We start from the raw sequence: 12,036 nt of genomic DNA, 5'->3' as shown, positions 1-12,036 counted from the left end.
AGCTCTCTGTATCTGTGTGTGTGTGTGTGTGTGTGTGTAGAGAGAGAGATGCATCACAATGCAATAAATAGCAGATTTTTCTCTTTAGCATTTGACCCAATAAATGATGTATTTATCTAGCTAACATTTCTGAACCTTTTAAATTGAACAATTTACATGACAGCTGTAAAATCTGCCTAATAAACATAGAAAATACATCAAAGTAAACATTATATTTCTGTGTCAAAGACAGGAATGTTCTGAAGACATTCAATAGCCCACTATTAGTTTTAAAAAATAAAAGAAGAAAAATCCATACCATAAACTGCTACAGTGATTTGGTCCTGTTGGACAGTATTACCAGCTGAAGCCTGAACAGTAACAGTGTGACTTCCCTCCTTGGAGAAAGTGAAGGAATTTGCTCCATCCAGGTTCACAACAGCCTTAAATGCAGAGACAACACATGACATGTCTTGTACCATCATATGCATCACTGAATGGCACTGATAGAAAAGACAAGCTTACCTCTGTTTTGTTATCAAACCACCAGAAATAAGTGACTGTTCCCACATTACTTGGTCGCAGTGCTGTTGTGAAATTCACAGCCTTGTTCTTGACGACCACCGAAGGAGCCGCGAGCTGCACTTGCTCAAGTTGACCTTTAGAGAGAAAACATAAAGTTCAGAGTCACACGGTTTAGTTAAACACTGCTAAATTCAACACCTCCCTGGTGCTTATGTTTCAATAGATGCAATCTTTATAATGATATTCTGGCACAAACACAACCACCTGGACCCATTGAGGTCACTGGTGGACGTGTGTTTCTGCTGCAGGAGAGGTTGGAGGAGTGCATAGAGTTTATATATATTTTTATTAATATATTAATATTGATATTGTCACATTTGGAATTTATTATAATGAGCTTAAATGAATTTGGCTAATGGTCTTTTTTTGTTGTTGTTTGTTTGTTTACTATGTATATTGAAGAAACAAAGGATAGGTGTAAACTGCGCATGAACAGTATCAGTGAAGCATAAGGCGTTTACGTTTTCAACAAATCTGCACCCTAAAGAGACTATTTTTTATTATTATTATCATCATTATTAATAAAAACTAACAAACTACCTGACCAATTTGCAAGAAACTTGCAACAAGTAATTTTTACATGTGCAGTACATCTATAACCAACAGACTCTTGGAGTTGTCCTAAATCAAGATTGTCAGTACAGCTAACTGACCTTAGAAAACACATAAATGGTAACATTTTGTGTTAAATTTACAAATGCGGGGCTAAAGTTTGAAATAGTAGTAGCTTAGAGTCATCCCCAACACATACTCCGAGTGCTAACACATCTTTCAAGACCTTGTAATAATGCTCGATATTGGACTCAGTTAGATCAAAACGTCTCTGACTCCATTTATTCTAATCATAAGATGATTTTAGTTTAAAACTGGCATGAAAGGTGGTGGGCGATATGCATTTCTTCAAGGAGTGCCAGGCCTTCTATCTATGATTTACTAAGACAAAGGGTGTAGATAAGTTCGTAATATAGCCATGGTTTTAAATTTGCTATACCGTATAAATATACACTCTAATGATGCAAGAACAGGCGTGAACTCTTTCACACTGACTCTATCCTTGAAGATTGTGCATGTTTTAGCAACAAACACACAAAAAACTTCAATAAATAAAAGTTAACGCCAATGAGTTTTCCTTTGGACTCACAGGAAACGTGAAGGTAGAGAACGACCCTGTCGAGGCCGAGACTGTTGCTCGCTGTAGCTGAAACTTGGTAGATTCCAACTTTGCTGTAAACGTGCTTGACCCCGTCTTCGATGGAGCTTATGTTCACGTAAGAGATGGCGGTTCCGTCTCCGAAGTCCACCGTTATACTTGTCATGGAGCCAAGACCCTTTGGAGAAAAAAAAATGTATTCACGCAGGAATGTCAGCTGTTTGTCATCGCCCTTACTTACTCATAACAGAGTGCACTTTGCATCAAAGCAGCAAGAACGAGGCCGTCAAATGAATCATGTCAGTGCGTATTTATGTGACATGCTGGTGGTCCAGTCACTTTGCTTGGTGTGTGACGGCATCTTGATATAGGTTACGGTACATTAAATAAAACCACGCAGCGTGACTCTATATATGCAGCAGGGGTTGATGTTTGAAGCCAAGTGTGAAGGTGAAGTCCAGATATTTGCTTCTTTGAAGGACATTTTCTTTTATTCTTTTTAGATCATGACCTCTGTTGAATTTTGGACAAATACCACATCAAAGAGTTTGCTTTCAAGGTTTCTCACTAGAAAAGCAGCTATATTTCCAGATATGGTAGTTCATATTATAAAAAACTCTAAATCCTTTCCTAAACCTAACCAAGTCGTTTTTCTTACTAAGTAACGTGTAACATGTGCGAGAAATAGAATTGTTTATTCCTTGACAAGGTAGGATTTGGAACTGGTTTTAGGTTTGCGCCTTGATAATGAAATGCTTCTGATATCTTCTTCCTGTCACTTTTAAATTTAATTATTGTGAGTAGAAATATTATCTCCATTGTACAGCCTCTGCCTGCAGCAGTTTTATTCAGTATCTTTCACCCCAAGCACAAAGACATAAAAACATTTTCCCTTTTCTTGGTAAAAAGTGATGCACAATCAGTGGGGGATTGCAAATGTTTAAAAAAAAAAAAATCACACTATGTGAATTATTAAAATGCTCTGTCATCTCAAATTTTGGAATATGAAAGGAGATTTGCTATAAATACGTCCAAGAAGACAAGGCTTGGAAAAAAATAAACAAATAAAGGTGTTCAGTGAAAATTCGTCACTCAGTTTCTTTGGTAAATTTTGACCGTTTCATTTTTGCACCAAAAGGTAAACAGTAGTCATGATTTGATTTTAACCCAATAATTGTGTAATACAATATTATTAGATGAAATTGAAATAAATTAAACTCAAATTTAAATCTGACTGGTTTTTATTAAATAATTACCCACTGTTTCTGTGTCATACTTAAACAGCAGACTTTCAACCTTTATTTTGAAAAGTCCAACTTAAAAACTTGTCATTATGTTGGACAAAGAAAGATAAACCAGCAGAAATATCCAACAATTTTCAGTCAGGTCATCTGGACAGTTTCTTTTTTTGCTGAAACATTTCACCTTCCATCCAGAAGGCTTCATCAGTCAAGGAAACACACAACACAAAACTGATTCTTCCCCCAAACGGCTTACTCAGAAGTGGAACAAGCCAGTTATATTGGTGTTAAGATGGTCTCTGTTGCCAGCCCTCTTCCTCGTCGACAGTCATGTCAAACTGGTTCAAAACCAAAAAAGTCCATGCTCAATAATCCAGGTATACAATCCAACAATTGGTAACAATAATTGATTGTTGGATTCTATACCTGGATTATTGAGCATGGACTTTTTCAGCAGAAATATTGTTTCACTGATGGAACATTGGAAAACCATAACAGATCATGAGTTGACTTCTTAACTAAATGTTATCCACAATCAAACCAATGCTACAAAGAAAATAATCTCACGTTTTAAATCTAGTCATTTTTACAGATAATGAGCTCAAATCTGATGTGGTAGTAGTTGAGACTGATCCCTGACACATACGTTAAGAACTAACGAAGCAGCAAACAATACAGAATACAATTCTACTTTATTTTTTCATGTTTATGATTTTTTTTTTGTAACACACTCCAAAGTGTGGATCACTTTTTCTTCAATTAATGAAACATTCACCTCTTCCAGAAAGACCAAGAAGGTGACATTCCTCTCCAGCGTTGCTACAAGTGTTCCCTCGCTGGTGAAGAGCTGGAGGCCCCTGGGAGCCTGACTGGGACACTTGTGTTGCCTGGGGCCGTACCTCAGCACACTTCCCTCAGTGCAGTTGTTAGACAAAGCCTTGCGGTATCTGGGGTTGAATTAAACGACGCATATAAGTGCTGCATGTAGCATTGGTATAAGCTCAAATCAGAAAAAAAAGACAAATGTAGTCCTAATGCAAATTTAAAAAAAAATGCAAAGATGTTGTAGCATTTGCCTTAATGTCTGTACTGAGTACATGACAGCAACTTCATTTCATTTGTTAATATTTAGATCCACAATAGCACATTTGGGACAGAGGCCGTTTAGGACTCGTAATGAAAAACAGATGTTCATTCAAACTGCTAATGCCTGTGGGTGTTTGCAATCATGATTTTGTGCAAAAGCTGTTGAAGGGAAAGCAAAATCTGTGACTTTGAGGATCAAAGACTACTAGAGGATATTTAGTTTGTCAGGAAACATGTTGGTAAGTGGTTTATATGTTTAAACAGAATCCAGGTATCTCTTGTAAATGAGTCCTCGTGGCTCAATGGGAATAACCTGTTTAAATAAAGGTTGAATGAATGAATGGATGTTCCTCAAAGAAAAATGTGACGATATTTGGAATTTAGTTCCATTGTGCTGCTTGATCGAAATGAAAATCTTGAGAAATCCAAATTAATTTAGTGAATAAAGAGGATGGATGGAATCTGAATATGGATTTGATTTCTTCAGACCTCTGCACCACTACACCTTGAAAGCTGATATGAGCACACTGGGAATGATCTACTTTAGGACATGGTTTAAAGTTACAAAAAAATGGAACAATGATGGAAACTTTAACTTTGTTTTGGGCAAACAAAGCAACATAAAGAATTCTATAAAGGTATCCTCTATCATTCAGGACAAAATGAGACAACAAACTGAATCAAAGAGAACTGAATGTTGTTTTTGACTGATAAAGATGTTTTACTGTATTTTCCGGATTATACGTCACTCCGGAGTATAGGTCGCATCAGTCAAAAAATGCCTCATGAAGAGGAAAAAAACAATATATAAGTTGCGTCAGAGTATAAGTCGCATATATTTGGAAGTGTATTTCACAAAGTGCAAGAACAGACATTAAATCTGAAATAACAATAACAAACGTTCTGTCCATTGGGAGAGCCGGGACATTTCCCTGTGACCTGGCCATTTACCGGTGGCCTAGCCCGCTCAGTGGTCGCTGAGGGACTGGACTAAAGGCTGAATTCAGGACGTGCTTTATTATTTTAAATAAACAAGCCACTCTTGCCCAGTCTCACTCATGTCTCACGGAAGCTGCACTGTAGCAATGGGGAAAGACGTCCCCTTGCCCACTCCCTTATTTTTCTGAGTCTGTGTCTGTCACAGCAGAGACACACAGGTTGCACGCCCTCCTCCGTGGACTTGCACTCCCGTTGGTTATGTTTGGATGCAGCGCGCACACAATACATACCTGAGATCCTGAACAGGCTTCATTAACATAACAAGCCAATGAGTCTGACAAGCAAGTTACCATCCTTGGTGTCGCTTCTGAACAACTCCGCCAACTCCGGAGGAAGATGGGTGGTGTGTATAGGGGGTGGGGGTGATACAAGAGACCAACATATATTTGTCAAAAACCTAGAGGGACCTCTCGCGGCTGCAAACGGTACCGTTTAATCTTTGGTTCACGTCAGTATGAATGAATATTTAACGTTTCAGTCAAAAATCGCATCATGAATGGGGAAAAAAAATCTATAGAAGTCACATCAGACTATACTTCACAGGACTGGGCAAACTATGAAAAAACAGTGACTTATAATCTGGAAAATACGGTACTTCTTATTTATGGAGATCTTCTATTTGACTTTTAATCAACTTTCTAGAACTTCTCTGGGTTAAAAGTCATTTTCATGCTCTGAAAACATTAAAAGACAGGCTAGTTTTGCAAACTCTTTGTCTTTAAAAAAAATACTGCTACATATTCTGGACCAAAGGGAAAATCAATAACCAAAGATGAGGAGTAACAGCATTAGACAGTGACAAAATAAGCTTGAACTTTCCTAAAAAATATTTACTATAAAGTGTACATTGTGTTTGGTCACACTATTGGCAATACACAGTTTATATATATATATAAAAAAAAACTGGGTTTTGAACAGCATATATACTGAAATAGTTGGTCAAAGATGTTTTTGTTCAAAATACTAGATTTTAATAGATGTGTTGTTGGGGGACTTTCAGTGGCAATTTTAGCCTCTTTTTGGGGGTGCTCAAGCACCCCTAAATTTGAACTCAGCATCCCTGAAAAAAAAGTAAAACATATATATATATATATATATATATATATAATTTATTTATTTTAATTTTTTGGCTGGTTCTGTGTTGGGTTCTGTTTATTGCATTTATGATTAAATACAACAAAATCAGTTAACACTAACCTGATGTTGTACAAAGCGATTATTAGATTGTGCAATGCAAAGCAGAGCGATACGTCAGTAGCATCTTAGCTAGCGTGTCTGCATTACACGCCGCTAGCTTAGCACTACTTCTTGTTGTGCCGAGCTCTCTAAAATAGTTATGAATAAAGTGCTTGCTAATGTAGGTAAACACAGATGTTAACCTGTTAAAATACACCAGAATGCAGGAAACAACATCTATTTTATTCAAACATTTTTGGGGAGGACTCCCAGACCCTCCCCACCAGTCAGTGTGTCCCCCAACATTATGAATGCTTCTGACGCCAGTGGCCACCACGTTGTTCAAGCCAAGAGCTATTGTAAGCACTGGGGGCTAAGCACCCCTAAAGGTCATATGCTAGAATCGCCCCTGGGGACTTTTATGTAAAGGTCATGGATGTTTTCACTTGCTAATGTTAGATTAATATAGAACCATGTATGTGAAGTCACGAGAGTCTTTCTGTCTACTCAGAGAGGAGTCTGATAACTGATAACTTCTGACGCCTTCAACAACTGTGAGCTGTGAAGCAGAGGTCGTGTCTTGACCTCCCCGTCGCTGTTTGACAATGGGTATTTAAGCTTTTACTAACTTTTTGTCCATGGGCAGACCTTGGAACTAAGCAACATATACCGTATTGTATACCTGTTTTCAATGCTGCACTTCTTGCAAGAATTAAACATGGGTGGAAAAGACCTTCTCACATTCTTCTGTGTGGCTTATGTGATTAATGAGATGATGATAGGATGATTAAATAACCCAACACATGTCTTGAAAGGACGACGCTGGCTTGAAGTTAATGCTTGAAAACATGAATCCATACTTTTTGTCATAAAAAGTATATAGTATGAATACTATATTTTACTTTTAGGGTTTTTTTTTCTAGCTTTCCAGGAAAAGTTGTGCTTAAACCCCTCCTGCTGTCTGTATGGTGACAGTAAAGAATATATCAAGCGTACCCTGTTGTGTTGAGGAAGCTGTCTCCTGTCATGCAGTCCCGAGATGTCGCTGATGGAGTGAACCAAAATGCCGGCGTGCAGCTCCCATCAATCTGCCTCTCAAAGCCGTAGTCACTGTTTCAGTCAAAAGAGGGAAAACTGTGACTTTATTAAGATTAGTCAACATTTCTTTCGCAACTTCAAACAGAAATATTCAGTTAAGATAGAATCAATAAGTTCAGGAGAAGAAATATTCTCGCACAACAGCAACAGTTTGGTGTTTGATGTTGTATGGATCAAACATCTGAAGCAGAGAAATCATTGTGTGTTTACAAAAATTGTAATCATCCTGTTAAAGTATTACGGATTTGTCATGTTTCTTTCATCCTAGATCAGAGAAGCGCAGGCGGGAGCCAGGAAGTTTTCAGCAACAAAGTGCTGTTTATGTTGCAGTGATATTTTTAAACGCGCCAGAGACAAAAAAAGAAAATCTTGTCAGTTTTTATCATTATAAGTCAATCTGAGTGTAAATGCAACGGTGCCACAGGATTGATTGTAAATGTAGCAATTTAGAAAAAGTGCTTTTAAGATAGTATTTAACTTGACGGAAAGTATATTCATAGAAAACAATCTTAAAAACGTGGCTTTGTTTTTTGAAGAATGTAGAGTCCATAAAAATACAAGAGAAAGCTGTGAATTTTATCACACAATGCTTAAAAATCTCGTCTTCTTGTGCATTCACTTTGCTTCACACGCTCCGCCTCTGGAGACGGATAAAATGTTGAGCATTTGATTTAATGAAGCGAAGAGTATAGCTGCCGAGAGGAGAACTCACCACTCAAAATCTGCTTCTGTGCACGAGCAGGAGTCTGACATCTGAGAAATATACTGATCTCGGGCCTTGACACAACGAGCGTTTGCTCTTAGTTTTTGGAAGATTCTCTTCATTCCCATGATGCATACTTCCCCCTGTGATAAATAATGCATCATAAACATATCAGGGCTTCTTCTTTGCTCCTTTTTTTTTTGCCATCTAGCTTTTGTTGTGTAACCAAATCAAAGCAATTCTATGAGATCAATCAATGGCAGAATCTGGACTTGCATATTCCAGCAGTCTTGAAAAGCCAGTGCAACATCCACAAGGCTTTGTCAGTGATGGATAATGGTCTGGCTTTACTAATTGCTAGTCTTGTTTTATGCAAGAGACAATTTGGTTCCAGCCATATTGTAAAAAATACAAACATAAAAAAAACATAATCTCTTCTTCCAGAACCTCATTAACACATTTTACAAGGTTGAAGACAGGTGTTTGAAGAAATCTGTAAGGACTTGCAAATACACAATACAACAAGGATCTAAACACATTTCAACTAAGACACAATATGGGTTTGTAGCACAAAAACTTGCAGTATAAGTATTAAAAAAAGTGATTTAGGTAATCCTTTCTTTTCACTTTGTATCAAGGAGTCTTCATTGTGTACTTTGTGTTGGTAAAAAAGAGATCATTTAAAATGCTACTTTACTTTTGGTTGTTGGTAATTCGAAAAAGTAAGCAAGTTTATTTCGACTGCTCCCTTCTTCAGGGGGTGCCACAGCGAGCCAACTTGCAGAAAAGATTTGGCAATCGTTTAACACCGGATGCCCTTCCTGATGCAACCTGGCCACAAACCCGCAACCTCGAGATCACAAGACCACAGCACTGACCACCAAGCTACCGCAGCCTCTGGTGATTATAAAGTAACAGACTAAATTTTTAACATTTTCTGCCAACACTGCTCACAATTATTATATTGACTGAGAAAGAATTTGGGGTTGACATTTTCAGATTTTATCTCATCAAGGATAGTTTAGTGTGTGTCCTTAACCAAAATCTTAACAATTAAGGTCATGGTGAAGCAGTGGTTAGCTCTATTGCATCACATCGAGGAGGTTGCAGGTTTGTCTCCTGGCTTTTGTCTATGGAGTGTGCATGTTCTCCAAGTGTACAGGTGGGTTCTCACTGAGTGCTCCAATTTTCTCCTACAAATGCATGTTAAGTTCATTGGGAATTCTGAATTGTCCCTAGGTGAGAGTGTGAATGCTTGTTTGTCTCCATGTGTCCCTGTGATGGACTTGTCTAGAAAGTAACCCGCCTCTTACACAGTGTCTGCTGGAGATTGGAACCAACTCCCCCATGACATGGAAAGAAGTGAGTAAAGAAAATGGATAGACGGATGACTTGAGCGGGTCTTATAATGATTACTTTTAAAGCAACAACATAAAACATTCACACCACGCCATGCAACAATGATGCCCTGCAAAACAGTGAAGTAAGGAGCAACCCTTCTATAAAACATTCAAATGGTCTTTGATAGGAAGCTCAGAGACAACAAATTGGAAATTACAGTTCCCAAGGAGAACTAAGGTGTTGATTGGATTTTTACAAGACTAAAATGAACTGCACTTAATTTGACTTGAAATTAACTCGTTTATCTTCTTTGCTTACTGCAGCGTGATAGTTTGGGATTGTTAGCAGGACCTAAATGTAGGCAACGGAGCAGGATACAAATTGAACAAAAAATACAATACAATAACAACTTCAATGACCAAAGCAGATCCAAAACAAAATATGCACACAGCAAGAACTTATGAAACCAAAGCAAATCAAACTCAAAACGTTTTATGCTCAGAAATGTTATTATAAAAAAGCAGATATCTAGACGTGACCAGATGATGATGAAGCAGAAGGACCAACTTTAGAAAAATGAAAAAATTAAACTAAATGAAATGTAATGTTGTTGTTTTTTAAAAAAACTTAATAAACTGACACTATGAGACAATTTTTTTGTAACCTTGCACGATAAACATAAAAAAAAATTAAACTAAACTAAAAATTAAATAGTCAAATACATATAAACCCAATTATTTGCTATATTAACAACCAAAGTGTGTCAGACATTTCAAATGTGTATAAATCTGGTAATACTTCTCTGCAACAGGTCAAACAGAAAGATTTAGTCTTTTAATGTGACAAACAATCTCCAAAATACATAAACATGTAGTCACGGATTTAAACTTGTAGTTGTTTGGTGACACAGTTTACTTACTTTGTGCACACGTCTCATTTTCTTTATGTTGGTAATATTAGTTTAAACTGTAATGAATCAACAATATCTATCATTTTCACTATATTAGAATCAAGATGTTACTTTTTCCTTTAGGAGTTTATGAATTCACATCTTGACAGCCTTTATACACAGAAAACCTCCTAATTTAGATAATAGAAGTTGGAAATTTGTTCCAAGCTACTGCTCGATTTCAGCTCCCAGCAGAGCAGCAACTACACTGTCATGTCATGTCCTCCCCCTTGCAGCATTATATAATGATGAATGTTGGAGCAAAAATCAAACAAAATTATTGGTAAATTATTGAAATTCATTCCTCCCTTAATATTTTGCTCTTAAAAGGACTTTCCTATAAATGATTGTGCAAAATAATCAGACATAAATATCTCATTTAGTTGCATATGCAGTAAAATCAACTAAAACTCGTTTTATTAAAATGTTCTGATCGTATGATTGTTGTGTCAATATTTATCTTCATTCACCACAAAGCAATTAAGAAGACAACCCTAATTTAATTATCTTTTCTTCTTTTTTTTTTCTTTTTTTTTTAAGAAAGCTGAATTTTTAGTGAGCTAACAGCTCAAAGGAGGTTTTGTTTTAGGGTTCAAATATTTAGCAGGACAGCACAGTCTGAAAAGGTCCAGTGAGTCAGAATAACATTTAGGTATTACAAGATCTTTATACCTCGTTGTGCAACTGCCACGTGAAATAGTCTTCAGATGTGCACCGTCGTTCAAAAATGGGCCAAAAGTCGATCTTGACAAGTTGCCACTCAGATCGATGACTGAAATGACCAAATATTCTGCACAACCAAATCAGAGAAACAAGGTAAAAAATGTTCTGTATGTAGGGCATATTCTGCAGAGTCCCCAAATTAACACATTGGAAACGCATCAGCTTGTGATGATCTCTGTGTATCTTACGTCATGATGAGGATGTCCTCTCCAGGCTCCCCCAGCACCCCATCAACATAGAGCGGAAAGGAGGTGAAGCTATATTTGTCCCAGTTTCTGCCCTCATCAAAACTCAGCCTGGGGGAGAGAGACCCACCACAAACGGAGCCACATTCAGTAAGAAGAAGCCTTTGCAGGAAAGCAATTTCTCTCTCTCTCCTTGTTTTGAAGATTGAGTACAGTCTCTGAAAAGATGTGGAATGTCCTTGGAGACAGTCTTACCAAATGTGTCTAATTGGAAGAGGTGTGTGTCGGATGGCCACCAGAGATCCGCCTTGATTCAGGAAAAACACACTGTACTCTTCCTGAAAAATCTGCACAGACAGCCAGATTTATTTTAGCACACCAGAGAACATTTCTCAAGTCTACATAACGTATACACCGGTGCCAACATAAGGACGGTGCATGCTCGCACCTACAATAAACAAGCATCAACTACAGCTGTTAGTTTCACAAGATTTTCAGCTGTGAAAAAGAACAAGAAGGAAAAAGACACTGTCAAGCAAGTATTGCTTCATTGTTTATTTCTGGATTCTAATGCCACTGGCAAAAATCTGTATGCTCCCTTTGTTTTGTTTGTTTTAAAGCTCAGGAATGCACAAGGCTAGCTAGCTGTCAATGCTCACTTCTCGATTTCTTTGCAAATTTGAATGCACCACCAACAGCAGCTGAAAGGAGAGAATAGAAAGCTGGCACTGAATGTCTAAAATGAGCCCTGTTCCCATGATCTCTTTACAGATAAATCCTGTTTCAAGTTATATATATGTAGTTTATTTTAATATATGTAT

At 37.4% G+C, this 12,036-nt stretch overlaps 1 protein-coding gene across 1 annotated transcript in view; it reads right to left on the bottom strand.

The window, feature by feature from the left end:
* Window positions 1-12,036, bottom strand: part of LOC119430250 (VPS10 domain-containing receptor SorCS1-like) — a 65,605-nt gene that overhangs the window by 14,600 nt on the left and 38,969 nt on the right. Inside the window, exons 10-18 of the mRNA XM_037697698.1 lie at window positions 11,471-11,562; window positions 11,219-11,326; window positions 10,980-11,097; window positions 8,027-8,160; window positions 7,213-7,326; window positions 3,731-3,902; window positions 1,706-1,892; window positions 505-638; window positions 299-422 (exon numbers count right to left, since the gene is read on the bottom strand). Of these exons, the coding sequence (XP_037553626.1) occupies window positions 299-422; window positions 505-638; window positions 1,706-1,892; window positions 3,731-3,902; window positions 7,213-7,326; window positions 8,027-8,160; window positions 10,980-11,097; window positions 11,219-11,326; window positions 11,471-11,562 (1,183 nt within the window). The remainder of the gene's footprint in view (window positions 1-298; window positions 423-504; window positions 639-1,705; window positions 1,893-3,730; window positions 3,903-7,212; window positions 7,327-8,026; window positions 8,161-10,979; window positions 11,098-11,218; window positions 11,327-11,470; window positions 11,563-12,036) is intronic.

Source organism: Nematolebias whitei, chromosome 1 (assembly GCF_014905685.2).
Source record: "Nematolebias whitei isolate Nwh7 chromosome 1, NemWhi1, whole genome shotgun sequence".
NCBI lineage: Eukaryota > Metazoa > Chordata > Actinopteri > Cyprinodontiformes > Rivulidae > Nematolebias > Nematolebias whitei.
Note: the sequence above shows the minus strand (reverse complement) of the source record. Positions and strands in the feature narration are given on the sequence as shown.